At 39.1% G+C, this 18503-nt stretch overlaps 1 protein-coding gene across 1 annotated transcript in view; it reads right to left on the reverse strand.

Annotated features, from left to right (window-relative positions):
• Positions 1–18503, reverse strand: part of PRKDC (protein kinase, DNA-activated, catalytic subunit) — a 427433-nt gene that overhangs the window by 186888 nt on the left and 222042 nt on the right. Inside the window, exons 44-51 of the mRNA XM_073679277.1 lie at positions 16296–16361; positions 10442–10514; positions 6592–6740; positions 5653–5793; positions 4602–4721; positions 3693–3836; positions 3419–3570; positions 1657–1788 (exon numbers count right to left, since the gene is read on the reverse strand). Coding sequence (XP_073535378.1) covers positions 1657–1788; positions 3419–3570; positions 3693–3836; positions 4602–4721; positions 5653–5793; positions 6592–6740; positions 10442–10514; positions 16296–16361 — 977 coding nt within the window. The remainder of the gene's footprint in view (positions 1–1656; positions 1789–3418; positions 3571–3692; positions 3837–4601; positions 4722–5652; positions 5794–6591; positions 6741–10441; positions 10515–16295; positions 16362–18503) is intronic.

Raw genomic sequence — 18503 nt, forward strand, 5'->3', positions numbered from 1 at the left:
GAAAAGGTTAACAGAACATACTCGCTCAACACTAATATTTACCACTCTGTTCAATGATTGGGCTCCGAATCAGTCAAGACACCATTATGTAAAGAATAGCTGGATCTAGATGTTCGTGCTGCTGTGGGTGACTTCACCAACAGCAGACGTCTAAACCAAATTTACAGTGGAGGGTTCTAAAATAAATGTTATTAGGGACCAGTGAACTCCGCACATCCATATAGTACATGGATAGGTTATTGATCAAAATGGGAATGGGGCAAGATTTAGTTTACTGTGAAGTGGCGCTGCAACGAAACTCATCATTCGCTGCTGGGTTTCACTAGAGATAACAGTTTATTGCAGTAGAGGTCTGTAGTTAGAAACCTGATTATCAACTTTTCATCAGAGACAATTATACAAAGCAGTACACCTGTTAAGTTTGTCACGAGCTATTGAAAAGTCAATTAAAAACTTACATTCGCAAAGGCAAAAGAACACTGACATTTTGCAAAAGTTGCTGTAATAATGGATTTAAAAAATCCCTGTAAAAAATAGCAATATAAAAAGGGGTACTACCATCTTACAAAATTATGTCATGTTGTTAGAATATGCCACCATGTTATGATCAGCGTAGGCATACAGTACCTCTGGGACCTCCACTGATACTAAGAAAAATAGGCCGTAGCGTTGATACTGTTCTCCCTACATAGGGGTGCTCCCGGCCATCCTATGTACTTACTTACTTTCAAGATTACATACTATTCAGCATTTTTTGGTGTATGTGAATTTTTTATTTAGGCTAGCCATTTGAGGTTTTTTTTTTTAAATAATTATACAGGGTGGGCCATTTATATGGATACACCTAAATTAAATGGGAATAGTTGCTGATATCAACTTCCTGTTTGTGGCACATTAGTATATGGAAGGGGGAAAACTTTTCCAGATGGGTGGTGACCATGGCGGCCATTTTGAAGTCGGCCATTTTGGATACTTTATTTTTTTCAATGGGAAGAGGGTCATGTGACACATCAAAGATATTGAGAATTTCATAAGAAAAACAATGGTGGGCTTGGTTTAACTTTATTCTTTCATGAGTTTTTTTACAAGTTTATGACCACTTATAAAATGTGTTCAATGCACTGGAAGCCTGTGCTAGCATTTCTTCTGCGGTGTTGCTATCAGTGTGTCAAGAGCGGGAGAAGAGGGTTGCATTGACAATCCACACAATGGGCAGCACTTTGAACACATTTTATAAGTGGTCATAAACTTGTAAAAAAAACTCATGAAAGAATAAAGTTACGTTAAAACCAAGCACACCATTGTTTTTCTTATTAAATTCTCAATATGATTGATGTGTCACATGACCCTCTCCCCAATGAAAAAAATAAAGTTGGATCCAAAATGGCCGACTTCAAAATGGCCACCATGGTCAGTACCCATCTGGAAAAGTTTTCCCCCTCCCATATACTAATGTGCCACAAACAGGAAGTTGATATCACCAACCATTCCCATTTAATTTAGGTGTATCCATATAAATGGCCCACCCTGTACAAAAAGCGGTATTTCTAATTCTTAAATATATTGCAAGTAATCTAATGCCCTTATTTAGACCAAATATTGGTTCCCAAATAACACACACACACGGAACTCCTGTTTAAAACAAGGGTAACTCACCGGTCAGAGTCTATTTCACATTTCGGGTCATATGGAGAAAAGTTATTAGCAACCACCAAGCCTAGTAACTGAATTCCCACAGAGTTGTCTTTAGTATTGGGGTCTGTTCCAGAAAAGCAGTCATATACCAACCTTAAATGGAAATAAACATCTTTTGTCAAAACTCAGTCTGCAAAATGCATATATCATCACAAGTATAAACATATGGGAAACTCCAAAATGAAAACTTGAAACAATCTAAAAAAGGTATAAAATGATTTTTTTTTGTATTTGTCATAATAAATATGCCAAACTGTAATACGCGCACAGCCTAAATCACATTTTTTTTAGTTGCTATAAATGATCTGTTGTTGGTTGAGGTTATCATCTAGCTGCTAATTTTGAATAATCTTTTGCAGGATCAATAAAATGGAATAATGTGTTGTTCAATATTCTCTGTCGATGACCGCCATACTTATATAGCAGCCATTTGCCATAACTATAAAGAGCAGCTCTTAATACTGCGAGAGGACAGCCTTGTTATGTAGCAGTAGCAGGCACATAAGAATAATTGATGCGCCTGTTAAAGAGGTTGTCCACTATTTTATCATTGATGAGCTATCCCTAGGATAGGTCATCAATGTCTGATCGGCTGGGGTTCGACACCCCCACCAATCAGCTGTTCTCGGGATCGTCGGCATGAAATGCTCAATTGATAGTGGCCGTGGCTTGGTACTGCACATTCGCAAGCTATTTATGTTCCACCTCATCATACGAGAGGCCTTCCATCCCTTGTAATAATCTAGTTGCTTTTACTTCTTACGGACCCATTCTAAAGGACCTAATGTGTGCCATGTGAGATCTCCCACAAACCCATGCCTATAGTATGTTCATTGTTGCATTGTATAGCTGTTCAAGCTACTGCGGGTTCAAGATCCCCAAAAGGACTTATTAAAAATGTAAACAATTTTATAAAATATTTTAAAAAAATATAACCCGACCCACACAAAAATTACAAATTTTAAATAATGTATATAAATGGGATATAAAAAGATTTAGCATATTTGAATTGTTTAATGCATTATTGCCAGAGCTAAATAATATAAACAAATGTTTATCAAACACAATGAATGATGAAACAGAAAAAAAGAATATTGAAACGCCAGAACTGGCATTTTTCAGTCTCACAAATACCCCAGAAAAGTACATCAAAAAAGTAGCTGTAAAAGCTCGAAGCGCAAAACACAAACCCGTTATTTCAATGGGACAAAAAAAAATGACTACTCCCAAAAAATAGTGACACAAATGTTTGGGTTTTTTCCCACCACTAAAGCATTGCTTAATTAAAATCTCCACTTTTGCCATCACTGTAATCATATGGACCTGAAGAATCAAGTTGTCATGTCTTTTTTTTTTTACCACGCAATGAACACCGTAAAAACAAACCCCTATTCCCTCTCTCCACCCCCATTCCAAAAAAGATGGTGGCATTGCAACACTTGGAATTTTTTTTCCCATTGTTAATACTTTACGCTGATTAAGTTCCAAAAGGTGGCCATACACTTGTAATGCCCGACAGTAATTTCTCACGACTCCCTCCCCGTATGTAAACATCCCATGAGACTGCTGAGTTTGGGTCCGAAGACACACTGCCGGTCAGGACATCACAGTTCATTCAGTCTGAACATTTTAGGAGCTACGGTAAGTTACATTTTCAGCAGATTTCCAAACATTTAAGGATGTATGGATATGAAGAATCACCTATTACAACCGCTATGCATACCTGTATGGAATTCTAAGACAATCCTTCCAGCACTCCAAAACAGTTTTAATGATCTCAAGATTATGTCTATACACTGCTCTCTTTTCATGAAATGAATTCTTCATCATAAATTCAAGCAATCTGTTCGCCAAGATTTCTTCCTTTGTCATCCCCTGAGAAACAAATATATTTTTAGATTAAACTATCATTTACATGGCAGCAAATACTTTACAAATACTGGACATTATTATTTACTTTTATTAAATTTTTACTTTTTATTTTAACTACTACTTACAGCAGGTGTAGCAACACTTGACCAAGAAAGAAGAGTCACAAGAGTCTCTACAACTAAGTAGTGAATGCCTGTTCCACCATTGTTACCAGACACGATCAGCTGCAATATTGGCCCAATCCAAAACTTTGCATAGGGACGGAAAACCTAAAAACGCAAGATCATGCTTTCACACAGGTATATGAAAAAAATGTGTACTATGATGCTTGGATAAAGTAGGTATATACATACTTTTACAATTAACATATTAAAACATATTGGTCCTTGGCCTGCATGCAAAATACGTAATATAACAAAAAGAGTTGACCAACTACACATTTAAAAAAAGGGAAAGGTGAACAGAAAATTTTTGCACGCTCAAATATACCAAATGAATACACAGCAAAATCTTTATCGAATTAACATCACATTTTTTTTCACCTGATTATGTTTTCATCGATTGTTATTTAAGTGTAAATTCTGGTAATACTTTACTTCTCTTTTCCAAAGCCAGGCATTATTCAAGTCGCACACTTGAGACATTTGTGGTGCCTCCTTTGGATTTTTTTCTCTGCACAGCCTTACATTTATTTTATATTTTTATTTGTAACAATTTTATAATAAACACCTTTTATAAATTCGTGTGTGACATATTTATGCATGCTTTTCCTTTATTTGAATGTACTATTAAAAGTAAGAGGCTGACGTGTCTAAAGACTAAGTGGATAGCTAAAATATAGTCAAATAAGAGGAATTGCTGATATAATAAATTCAAACAATAATCAGGACATTCCTAATTAGCTAGAGGCCACTGAAAAATAATAATGACCCATAACATCATTCAAAAGGCAACAAAAATAAACATGGTCACCACTGTACTCCTAAGATGAGGTGTACGTGGCGCACAAAACTGAGCAAATCTTTATCACCTACTTCTTCAGTGTTAACAATAAGCTTGGAAATGAAAAGGCGTATGTTTAACGGTGTGGAGGGATTTCCCAATTTAGAATGTAAAAAAGTCATCCATGGTGGCAGGTCTTCTGGCACTTTACCCTAAATGCAAAGCAGAAGGGAGATAGATTTTACTAATTTATTACTGTAGCACCTACAATCTGTCAAAATAAAAATTGTAGCTCTTCTGCCTGTGGCATCTAGAGTTCCATTTTCACTTTCTTAAACGCACTGGAAAAATGAAACACGAGTATTTGCCAAGCAATAATTTTCCGTAACACAGCTTTGATACACAAGGCTTAAAAGTATGGTCTATGAACAACATACATTTTAATCAAAAGACCTTGAAATAATAATAAGACCCACAATTGGATAGGTTAAAAAATGTTCCTTTGCAGAGTTAATCTAGTAAATGTGCCCCTGCTATGTACTGTCTTATTTCTGATCCAGTTCATGGTTGGCACATTCCACAGTCCTGGCCAGGAGAGGAAGCATAAGAGTATACAAATACAGCAGAGGCTCACAGCTGCTGCTTTCTGTGAGGTATCACATTTTCCTGCTTGTTTTATCACTGGAGCAAGCGTTTCTGCTGGGTCTCCAACCCTCTGAGCTCCAGCGGCCACTGACCTCGTATGTCAATGACTTGATTTATGATGAACTCAGCGGGCTGCTTGATGTGGCAGAAACACTCGCTCCTGTGATAAAGCAGGTAGGAAACGGTTTTACCTCACAGAAAAAAGCATCTGCGAGCTCCTACAGTGTCATCTGTATATTCACTTATCAAAACTGATTCATGCTTCCTCCCTGTGGTAAGTGCCGACCATGAACTGGAGAAACACTGCACGTTCCGACACAGTAAATAAGACAATACATAGCATGGGCATGTTTATAAAATCTCAGCATAGGAACATTATTATTTTTTTTAACTGATCCAATTGTGGACCTTATTATTATTCCAAGATCTATTAATTAACAAGAACTGAGTCCATGAGACAACCCTTTTAAGGCTTTCAAAACATGCATTTTTCCATACCTCCTCTACTTTTGGCGTTAAGTCATTTTTCTGCAAGTGTTTAATCAGACCAGTCATAGGTGCCATCGATTCATGCTGATTTAGTTCATCCATTTCAAACTCCATAATATCTTCTGGGTTTTGGACTTCAGAGCTGCGATCCTGTCATAACAGTGCTGAATTATAAAACATTCTTCCCATGAAAATAAATTAAACTCTATTTACACATGGCAGAGCTGATATGTACTCCATAGTGAACAAAAGGCAATGTATACATTAATTTTCCTATCCCCTTCACGATACACATGTACATTTTCGTCATATATCGTTTCTCTGCCTTTGACGCAGGCTCGCACGCAGACCCCACATCTTTCCTGTCAGATGATGGCTGATTTAATCAGGCATCATGTGCCTTTAACAACAGTGGGTGGAGCTCGTGGTTGTTAACCTGTTAAAATCCGACGTCAATCTCTGACAGCGGCATTTAACATGTGCTAGCAGGGGGTGCGTCATTCCATACAACCAACAAAAGGTGCGCACCAATGACGTGATCGTGGGATGCAGATGGGTTACAATGACAGTTGGAGATCTGCCATAATTCTTGCCAGGGATTTTTAGGAGATTAGATATTATTTAAAGGTCTATTTCCACAGGCTGATTATCAATAATAATTATCCTACCTAGGAAAGTTGGTTTAGCAATAATAAGTGTAAACAGGTTAGTAATGACCTGACGAACTAGCAAAGCTCGTTTATCGGGTGAAGTGATTGCTTAAAAATCATCGCTCTTAGTGCCGAGTCCATGCACACAGAACCTACATATTACACATCATGAGAAGTGCGAAAAGTCTGTCTAAACAGGTTATTAAACGACTGCTGATCAGCTTCTATGTAGCAAGATGAATGTCGTTTAACTGGCCGCCATTAGCCACTGTAAACGAAGCCCAAGTCACATAAATACCTGTGTTCTTCTGCTTCTCGGAGTCTTTGCTAGATCTTGGGAACTGTAAGAAAAACTCTGAACTCCAGTTGAGAAGTCAAACTGGCTCATTTCTTCACTTAGACTGCTATCAGCCATGTAAGACTGGGAAGACAAATACTGGGGCTCATCTTTAATGGGAAAAAAAACACAGGAAAAAAATTATGCTTTATGTACACACCCTAAATTGTTTGCATTTCAAGGAGCAGCTGCACTTTCAGTTTTTGAAACATTTCACAGCATACTAAATACAATAAAAATAACATTAAAAATCATTTTGCTTCATGGGCCGAGTTCAGCATTATCTGTGTAAAATTTCGGTGTGACGTTTCTTTCATCTCCTTATGGTATGTGGGCTGTGTCTTCAATGTGAGTGCGCTCCAGAGAATCACAGTATGTGCATAATGCTACAGATAATTTCCCTCTCGCTGTATAATCACAGCCTCTGCTTACACAGGCAATGTGCATTAAGATCTATATATTTACTGAGAGACAGAGTAACAAACTCATGGTGAGGACACCGGCCACAGCTACAAGTCAGTTTCAGCTCAAAGCGGTGATAACCCTAAAAAGATTAAGGTAACTTCAAACATTGAATAATGAGCAAATATATTGGTATTCCTAAAATTTAAAGGGAATAATTAATTGATCATTGGGGGGGGGTCATCCATTGGGACCCCCTCCGTTACGCTGAGAATGGGACTTGGCAGGGCTGGAACGGAGATGTGCATACTTGGGAACCACTCCATTCTTTGTCTATGGGACTTCTAGGAATAGTCTAGCACTGTACTCTGCTTTCTCCAGCAGTCACATAGACAGTGAATATTATGGAAAGAGGATAACTATTCTATGGTAGAGTGTAGCTTTCAATTCTGGGAACACCTCTTCAACCACCTGCGTGCCGTGAGGGAAGGGGTGTAGATTACTAATTTTAATGCGCTAGTGTAGGATAGGGAGGTAGTAGATGTCTTGTTAGTGATTCTGTACAGCAAATACATTATGTACACTCTATGCACACTCAGCTATGCTATATGCACAAATAGCTCAGTTACATCAGCTACATAAACACACGCACTGCTCAGCTACATAAACACACACAGAGCTCAGCTGCATAAGCAAACTGTGTTTTTTACAAAGAGAAAGGCAGAGTCTTCACGGCTTAGAAAATAGTACATATTTGATTAAACAAAGTTCATTAAAAAAAGAGAGAACCCAAAACATCAGGATAAAGTGCAAGGTGAACAATGATATGAACGGCCAGACTAAACACAGCCCAAAATATAAGGTGCTATATACTCATTCGATATGTGCAAAGTTGCAAGAATTGGTACCTAAACAGCCATGGGGTTGAGACACTACCCCTATAGCCCCCGTTACTAAACAGGGAATAATCAATCACTTATTATTAGAGCCAGAGTAACAGGAAAATATGTAGTACCTCTGTGGCTCCGAGAGCTTATTGCGGGTGATGGTCACACCATGGCTGGTGGGCTGACAGTAGGCTGGCCAAACAGTAGCGTGCCTATGTGGCACAATACAATGAGTGACCAGATCTGCACTATATAAAGTGCTACATGCAATCTAATTTGATATGGTAAGAAAATACCCACAAACCCCTTAATCACTGAATAATGGGAAAGAGATACCTATAGTTTTAAAGAGTTATATTAGGGGTGGTATTCTTACCAAAATTATAGACTGGGAGCAGGCTGGTCAGGCAGAGGTCACAGGGCCTGACCAGCCTGCTCCCAGTCTATAATTTTGGTAAGAATACCACCCCTAATATAACTCTTTAAAACTATAGGTATCTCTTTCCCATTATTCAGTGATTAAGGGGTTTGTGGGTATTTTCTTACCATATCAAATTAGATTGCATGTAGCACTTTATATAGTGCAGATCTGGTCACTCATTGTATTGTGCCACATAGGCACGCTACTGTTTGGCCAGCCTACTGTCAGCCCACCAGCCATGGTGTGACCATCACCCGCAATAAGCTCTCGGAGCCACAGAGGTACTACATATTTTCCTGTTACTCTGGCTCTAATAATAAGTGATTGATTATTCCCTGTTTAGTAACGGGGGCTATAGGGGTAGTGTCTCAACCCCATGGCTGTTTAGGTACCAATTCTTGCAACTTTGCACATATCGAATGAGTATATAGCACCTTATATTTTGGGCTGTGTTTAGTCTGGCCGTTCATATCATTGTTCACCTTGCACTTTATCCTGATGTTTTGGGTTCTCTCTTTTAATGAACTTTGTTTAATCAAATATGTACTATTTTCTAAGCCGTGAAGACTCTGCCTTTCTCTTTATAAAAAATGTTTCCAATGAGTCGGTATAGAGGGGTGTTTGGGGGAAGAGGTTCTCCCCACGTACACCTCAATCTTGATATTTGGGCTGTGTTTCTAAATAAGCAAACTGTAGTAGATCGGCTCACTCGACAGCACACGGAGGTAGACATGGGAACACGGTCTTTAAATTCTTCCCAGGTTTATTAGACAGGCAGCATAAACCATGGTGAAGGAAAAATAAACATGGCCCTTTTCACAAAAACAGGAAAACAAAATGGTAGCACAATGCACAGTCCTTGTGGCAGCGGGGATCCGCCCGCTCAGAATTAGCAAACAAATGGTTCAGCTTTTCCTTGTCAGGACACAAAGCGCTGAAGTTCCTCTCTCCAACCCTACTGAACACTGAATGATTTAAAAGGCTGGCTTATTTATAGCCCAGGCCACACACTGGGGTGGACATATGGTGAACATCCTCTCACCCGCTCTACAGCTGTTCACATAAAATCATAGCCCATTAAAAATGCCCGATTAACCCCTAGACACAGTGTGCTGGAGCAGTGAACAGCCCTCAGTGAAACATATCTCCCCTCCAGTACTTTGCCAATGACTTTGTCACGACACACAGAGCTCAGCTACATAAGCACACACACAGAGATAAGCTACATAAGCACACACACAGCGCTCAGCTACATAAGCGCGCGCACACACAGCGCTCAGCTACATAAGCGCGCGCACACACAGCGCTCAGCTACATAAGCGCGCGCACACACAGCGCTCAGCTACATAAGCACACGCACACAGTGCTCAGCTACATAAGCACTACCACATTTTAAACTTTGTTCCTAGCAAAGGTCACTTTTCTCTCCTTTATCCTACCAATCAAATCAATGTCTGGCTGGAGGAGAGAGAACAGCGCCACTGCATAGTGTTTGGTCTGTAAGACACATTTCTTTAACAATATTTTTTTAATGCTAAAAGTGAGTATTAAAGTTAAATAAAAAAAACAGACAAATAAAACTATATATTATTGGTATCACTGTAACCGTACGGTCAGACAGAATAAAGTTAAGACTATACACAATATGGTCTTTATTTACTGGGATGTCAGATTTTTTTCTCACACATTTACAGCGATGTCACAGTTTTCACTCATAAGACTCACATTCTTTTTGCTTACATACACAATTTATATGTCTTATTTTTGGGAGCTCTTTTCTGCCACACGACTGGAAAGTAAACGTCCTCAGTTCCAAAAGATACTGAAGCACTTGCAAACCATAAAATAATACTGATCTAGAAATGTGACGGTAAAACTTACAATGACTTCATAGTGAATACTAAGGTAAGATTTGGTTGTGAAATAGCAAAAGACTGCTGTACCCTTAATAAACAATTTTTTTTTCTTTAAAACTCAATGCTTATAGAGGAAGCCTAGAAGAAACCAGCAAGGAATGTGACATACCCCCTGGATTTGCCTGTATGGAACCTCCTATACAATGCACAAACGTTTAATAAAAATGTACACAAAATCCAAACACCTGAATCCTCATTTGCATCCTCTCTAGCTTTCTTGCGTATAGCAAGATACTTTTTCTTCCGTTCCATTGGCACCTATAAAACAGAACCGAAAAAATAAAGGTGACCCATCCAAGACTTTTACTAAGAACATGATTGAGTTTGAAATGCTTTACTGTATTGCCGTCATTAAAATACACTTGAAAATGTTAATGAATAAAGTTTGCGTCATTGTATCCAATGCTGATCTACTCTCCCTATTCAGATTGTTGGCAGCTTACCAAAGATGAAAGACATGCAATGAGAATAACACACAGCAATGGTAAACTGGCATTTAATTTACTTAGTCAATATTATTCAGTGCTACTTAAATCCTGACTGCAAATGTCAAAGATGTCTACTTCATAAATCAGTACAAACAGGATAAGTATAGCTAAATCAAAGTTTGTCTACTAGCAACTAAAATCTTAAATCCACCTTGCTGTAATACTTAAAAAAACGTCATTATTCTTACAAAACCATGCCAATCCTCCTGTCTCTTCATGTAATCGCCAGAAAGACTCAATACTGATTTCAGTGCTCTGTGGGGCCATATCATCACTTCCAGCACTCCTTACATAGTAACATAAGTTGAACAAAGACCCAGGTCCATCTACTTCAACTTTCCTCCCCCAATTGTACTCCCCCCTACACTAATACTACACTAACTTATTAACTAAGTGGGACTAGGGCCTCACCAATGTATTACCATTTTTATTATGGATTCTCTTTTACAATTAAAAATGAACCTGTTTATTTTTTAATCCGTTTTATATTTTGCATTATTCTTGTGATTCTAATAAAGGTATTACTAAAATCCATATGCCTAAATCTGTTGATCCAGAAGAAGGCAAAAACCCCAGGAGACAATCAGCCAATTTGCATCACGGGGAAAAATTCCTTCTTGACCCCGAGAAAAGGTGATCAGTCCTAGAACCCTGGATCAACCCTAATTATGGACTCCTTGTTCTTCTTTATGCTGAAGATAGTTCTTAATGACATTGGCTGTATATCTGGGCTCGTTGTCCTGATGCCAAATAAATTTAGAGCCAATCAGACACCTCCCGGGTGGTATTGCATAATGAGTAAGGATCTGCCTGTATTTCTCAGCATTGAGGACATCATTGATTCTGACCAAATCCTCAATTTAATTTGCTGAAACGCAGCCACAAACCTGTAAGGAACGTCAACCATTCACTGTTATCTGCAGACACTCATTATTGTACCGCTCTCCAGCCCTATGGCTTCTGTTACAGTGAAATATTTCACGTTTCCAGAGCACCTGGAGCCATGTTTCTATGATTTTGTGCATAGTTGAGTCACTTTGCCTTGTCTCCATGTTGAATGTATGGCTTTGTGGCAACAATTTTTCCATGTAGACCAGTTCTTGTCGGACTTCTCTGAACAGAACATGGGTGCAGCCGAGTCGGATGGCACTGCTGGACATGTTCTGATTTCAAAGAGAAGTAAGCATGATGTGTCTCATCTGCTGCACTGTTTTGTCATTGGCTGACCACTGCGCCTACGGTCCTCAAAGCAAAGAAATACAAGCAGATACAGTGCCTAGTGAAAGTATTTGGCCCCCTTGAACTTTTCTACCTTTTGCCACATTTCTGGCTTCAAACATAAAGATATAAAAATCTAATTTTTTGCGGAAGAATCAACAACAAGTGGGACACAATCGTGAAGTGGAACGAAATTTATTGGATATTTTAAACTTTTATAAAAAAATAAAAACTGAAAAGTGGGGCGTGAAATATTATTCGGCCCCCTTGAGTTAATACTTTGTAGCGCCACCTTTTGCTGCGATTACAGCTGCAAGTTGCTTGGGGTATGTCTCTATCAGTTTTGCACATCGAGAGGCTGAAATTCTTGCCCATTCTTCCTTGCAAAACAGCTCGAGCTCATTGAGGTTGGATGGAGGGCGTTTGTGAACAGCAGTTTTCAGCTCTTTCCACAGATTCTCGATTGGATTCAGGTCTGGACTTTGACTTGGCCATTCTAACACATGGATACGTTTATTTTTGAACCATTCCATTGTAGATTTAGCTTTATGTTTGGGATCATTGTCTTGTTGGAAGATAAATCTCCATCCCAGTCTTAGGTCTTTTGCAGACTCCAACAGGTTTTCTTACAGAATGGTCCTGTATTTGGCTCCGTCCATCTTCCCATCAATTTTTACCATCTTCCCTGACCCTGCTGAAGAAAAACAGGCCCAAAACCATGATGCTGCCACCACCATGTTTGACAGTGGGGGTGGTGTTTTGAAGGTGTTGAGCTGTGTTACTTTTACGCCAAACATATCATTTTGCATTGTGGCCAAAAAGTTCGATTTTGGTTTCATTTGACCAGAGCACCTTATTCCACATGTTTGGTGTGTCTCCCAGGTGGCTTGTGGCAAACTTCAAACGAGACATTTTATGGATATCTTTGAGAAATGGCTTTCTTCTTGCCACTCTTCCATAAAGGCCAGATTTGTGCAGTGTACGACTGATTGTTGTCCTATGGACAGACTCTCCCACCTCAGCTGTAGATCTCTGCAGTTCATCCAGAGTGATCATGGGCCTTTTGGCTGCATCTCTGATCAGTCTTCTCCTTGTTCGAGATGAAAGTTTAGAGGGACGGCCGGGTCTTGGTAGATTTGCAGTGGTCTGATACTCCTTCCATTTCAATATGATCGCTTGAGCAGTGCTCCTTGAGATGTTTAAAACTTGGGAAATCTTTTTGTATCCAAATCCGGCTTTAAACTTTGCCACAACAGTATCTCGGACCTGCCTGGTGTGTTCCTTGGTCTTCATGATGCTCTCTGCACTTGAAACAGAACCCTGAGACTATCACAGAGCAGAAGCATTTAGGCTGGGTGCCCACGTAGCGTTTTTCAAGCGTTAATGCTGCGGAATTTCCGCAGCGTAAACGCTTGTTAAACGCTAGGTAATCCGCACCCCATGGTCCCCAAGGGGATTCCGCATGTTCGATGCACATGCTGCGGATTTTTCCGCAGCATGTCATTTAATTTTGCGGTAGCGCAGCGGAACTCCCGCCATTGAATTGCATTGAAACGCATAGAAACCGCGACTGTACATTTCTACAAGCGGCTTCTATGCGTTTCTATGTGCGGATGATCCCCACTTCTGGAGGAGAGGAGACTCTCATCCAGACCTGGGTACCATTGTACCTGTAAAAAAAGAATAAAATAACAAATAAAGTTATATTCACCTGTCCGGCGGCTTGTCTCTGAATGCCGGCATCGCTTGAGGACCTGCGGTGACGTCACAGTCATGTGACCGCAGGTCCTTCACCGCTCTGTCTCGCGATATGCCGGCAGCCGGGAACCAGACAGGAACGAGCGCTGCAGCACATACCGGGGCCTCGGGGGTGAGTATAGCTTTATTTGTTTTTATTTTTACGGTCACACTGTATAAATCCATGCTGTTTGCATGGATTTATACAGTGTGACCTAGTTGTCAAGCACTTTCCAAGTGATGCTATCGCCTGGAAAGCGCTTGTCAATCTGCATGCGGAAACGAATGTGAATCCGCATGTGGATCCGCATGTATTCTGCAGGAAAAACGCATGCACAATCTGCATGCGTTTTTTCTGCCAGGGAGATGCAGAAATGCTGCAGAAATTTTCTGCTTCATTTCTGCATCGTGGGCACATAGCCTAATACGGATACTTGATTACACACAGGTGGATTCTATTTATCATTACCAGTCATTTAGGACAACATTGGATCATTCAGAGATCCTAACTGAACTTCTGGAGTGAGTTTGCTGCACTGAAAGTAAAGGGGCCGAATAATATTGCACGCCCCACTTTTCAGTTTTTAATTTGTTAAAAAAGTTTAAAATATCCAATAAATTTCGTTCCACTTCACGATTGTGTCCCACAATTTGAATTTTAGATCTTTATGTTTGAAGCCAGAAATGTGGCAAAAGGTAGAAAAGTTCAAGGGGGCCAAATACTTTCACAAGGCACTGTACCTATCAATCATACAATACCATGGGGGAGGCACCTGAATGCCTCCAAATTTATTCTGCAGCAAGACAACAAACCCAAACATACAGCCAATGTCTTTAAGAACCATCTTCAGTGCAAAGAATAACAAGGAGTTCTGGAAGTAAGGATATGGCCCCACGGAGCTCTGATCTCTTCCAAGTATGTATAGGATTACATGAAGAGGAATTATATGAAGAGACAAATGGATTTGTGCAAGCCTACATCCACAGAAGATCTGAGATTAGCTCTCAAAGTTGTTTGGAACAACCTATCCGCAGAATTCCATAGAAAACTGCGTGCAAGTGTACCTAGAGGAATTGATGCTTTGATGCTGTTTTGAGAACAAATATTGATTTAGATTTATCTTGTTTTCACTGACGTTGAATTTTGTTTATCGATAAAAATAATCTATTAGCATTTCTACTTTTTAAACGCCTTCTCACAGTGAAGCATTTTTTCCATACCAGTCTAAAACTTTAGCACAGTACTGTAAAGGTGGGATTAACAAATTGCAGGGGAGAATAATTTTTTTTGCTTTTCTTTTTAACATTTTAAAGGCCTTTTACGGTTCAGTTTATGGCTTTTGATAAATCCGTGCGTGGCATCCACATTTATAAATGCTGGCAGCGCAGACGAGAGATCATAGGTATAAACATGTCAGCAGCTGCCCAACGAATTTGCCAAATGCTTCTCATTAATCGAGTGATTGGATTGTTTATGCCGGAACAAAAATCATTGTTCTCGGCAGCACATCGCCCGGTGTAAACTAGAGATATGCTGCTGATAACATGATATTGTATGGGGATACTATATGGGGACAGATTAATGTCTTAGTGATCGTTATGTACCCATCATTCTTCATCTGCCTCTGTTATTAGGCTAGGAAACACCAAACAACTTATATATCATTGATCGAGCTTGTTTAACGACTTGAACTTAGCTCATGTAAACCTAAATGTTTCTGTGTGATGATGAAAGAAGTTAGCATTTGGGGCCCTACTGTTAATGTTTGCCCAGGGGCCCAATTTTTCTAAAAGCGGCCCTGAACATAGTTATTTGGGAAACAAAGCATCAATTTGTACTCTAATTACAAGCAAATAAAACCCATTAATATAAAAAAAGAAAAGAACATATTACATTAAAAGTAATTGATAATGTAGGTAGAGAAGCAGAGTGTATTCTAAATGTACAGGTGGGCCATTTATATGGATACACCTAAATCAAATGGGAATGGTTGGTGATATCAACTTCCTGTTTGTGGCACATTAGTATATGGGAGGGGGAAAACTTTTCCAGATGGGTGGAGACCATGGCGGCCATTTTGAAGTCGGCCATTTTGGATCCAACTTTATTTTTTTCAATGGGAAGAGGGTCATGTGACACATCAAACTTATTGAGAATTTCATAATAAAAACAATGGTGTGCTTGGTTTTAACGCAACTTTATTTTTTCATCCATATAAATTGCCCACAATGTAGATCACACTCTATATACATGGTGGATGGACAGCAGAGAGACTGCACAGTGTATGCTCAATCAGGAACCGTGGAAATACAATAGGACACATCAAATGGCAACTTGAGGGTAAATAGAGTCTGGAGGGGTGTCCCTGGGGGAAAGGTGAATATGTGCAAAACTGAACAGATTTAAAATGAGTTAGCAAGGCACAAATATTTGTGCACAGCGGTCTCAGACCACTTTGTGATTTCGGGAAAAACCCTTTAAGAAATCTCATGCACACACACTGAAGAGAATTAGCATAGCAAGTTGACTGGCGCTATAGATTTGAAATTACCCCAGATTTCACCCTTTACAATGATTTTTGGCCCATCACCTTACCTCAACTTCAATGGGAAACGAATAGTGGCGATTAAGATCTATAATATTTTCAAGTATGAAGACATTCTAAATGTATAAAAAAAAAAAAAAAAAAAAAAAAAAAAAAAAAAAAATAAGTGGTTAGATGATCATGAAACAGGACTCAAGCATGGTTTCCAAAATGTCTACAAATAACAATGCATGACAAAATTGTTAAAAGCAGAATACATGACATAATGCACAGCAAACATGCGATAAAGGTTATAAAACTTTGTACGAGCAAAATGGCTTTAAACTATTTTTTTTGCTTACAAGAAGTAAATGTTATTTATTTTGAATACCGAAATTAAAACTTGTTTAATTTTCTAATGCAGATTTTTTATCAAAGCCTTGCAGTTTCAAGATCTCTTCTTGCAGTATCTGCTTAGTACACTTTCCGAACTTATATGCAAACGTCTGTAGTGTGACTCCTAGGAAGTAAATAACACAATTTGTATAGAAAACCTCTCCAGTTTCGGTGATGCCAGGATCATCTAGCCATCCCGCCAAAGCCTGGAACAAGAGCAGACTGTATATCGCTCCTTTATGCTGACCTAGGAACAGATCATTTCTTGCTAGGCTGTCCCAAATATTGGAGAACTTCTGCTGCCAATGTAAAGATGACATTGTAGCTGCCAGAGTAATACGGCATTCAAGGTTTTAATAATTACTTTGTCAATACTCTTTCAACTGAAAATTCCCTTAGGAGATGTAAAAATTAAAACTTCTGTTACGCCTCCAAACAATAGTGCATCTTATGCTCTGGTGGAAATAAATCTGAATATTTGAAAAAGTGAAAAAGTAATCATGTTAAAGCTATCAACTATGGTATACACTGTCATGAGATCTTATTGCAGGGGTGAGGAACCTTTTTCAGCCAGGGGATATTTCGACTATCACTCGGGGGCCACACAAATTTATCAACTTGAAAATCACCCCGCTATATTTGGTCAAACATTTAATTAATTCACCCCTAATGTGATGATTGGAGCGGCTTCTCTTTGGTGCGGCTGTTATGTTAGGTGATATTGATGATGTAGCTACTCACAACTGCTTTTCCAGATTTGTGTCGGTCTTGAGCATAGTCGACCGCAGGTAAGTCGAGAGCAGGGGAAATTGCAGAACCACTAGCCAGAATCTTTGAAAAATCCTAGAGAATAGGAGAAGTTCCAGAAGTTTGGAGAAGGGCAAATGTTGTCTCTAACTTCAAAAAAGGAAGGATGATAGAGCCAGGAAATTACAGGCCAGTGAGCCTCACTTCTATACCAGGAAAGATCTTTGACCAAATATTTAAACAGCATGTATGTAAGTACTTGGATAAAAATACGGTAATTAACCAGAACCAGCATAGGTTTGTAGCAAACAAGTCATCCCAGACTAATCTAATTTCCTTATACGATGGAATTACTGACTGGGTAGATCAGGGAAATACGGTAGATATAGTATATCTCAACTTCAGCAAAGCATTTAAAGGGAACCTGTCATGTCTTATCTGCTATGTAAACTGCCCCCATAGCGTTGTTAGTGATGCAATGTGCATCACTAACATAATATTTTCATTAATATTAGTGGTAATATAATGCGGATATAACATTTTATGTACTTATCATACCTGCTTGTTCAGTCATAGGGGTGTGATTCTCACATTCAGTCATGGGCAAATGCGATGTACTACTTGCTGTCTGTAGCTGTCATCTGTCTATCACACTCTATCTATCCCTCCATGTATTTATCTATCTATCCATCCATCCATCCATCCATCCTTTCATTTATCCCTCTATCTATACATCCATCTATCTATCCATCCTTTCATCTATCCCTCCAGCTATCCATCCATATGGCTATCTATCATCTATATATCCATATATTTATCCATCCCTGTATCTATCTATCTTGATAAGTGCAATTAAACTGATGAATGAGAGCAATGAACAGCTAGAAGAAAATTTAGGATTCAGTATGTTTGAGATGGAAGGCCACAGTGCTGTTCATGCAACTGAGGAACAAACAGACATTACAACAGAAGAACAGCAGAATAGCAAAATTATACTTTAGAAATAGATGATCTTGTTGAAGCTGCTTCAAAACACTTTCATATTCATCACATGCGCTGTGTTGTGCACACGCTGCAGCTGGCAATAAGAGATGGTCTGCAAGAGGGACATGCTGGAAATCTGATTGGAAAAGTGA

The sequence above is a fragment of the Phyllobates terribilis genome, unplaced genomic scaffold (assembly GCF_046119375.1).
Source record: "Phyllobates terribilis strain yellow unplaced genomic scaffold, ASM4611937v1 Scaffold_4__5_contigs__length_816908805, whole genome shotgun sequence".
Taxonomy (NCBI): Eukaryota; Metazoa; Chordata; class Amphibia; order Anura; family Dendrobatidae; genus Phyllobates; species Phyllobates terribilis.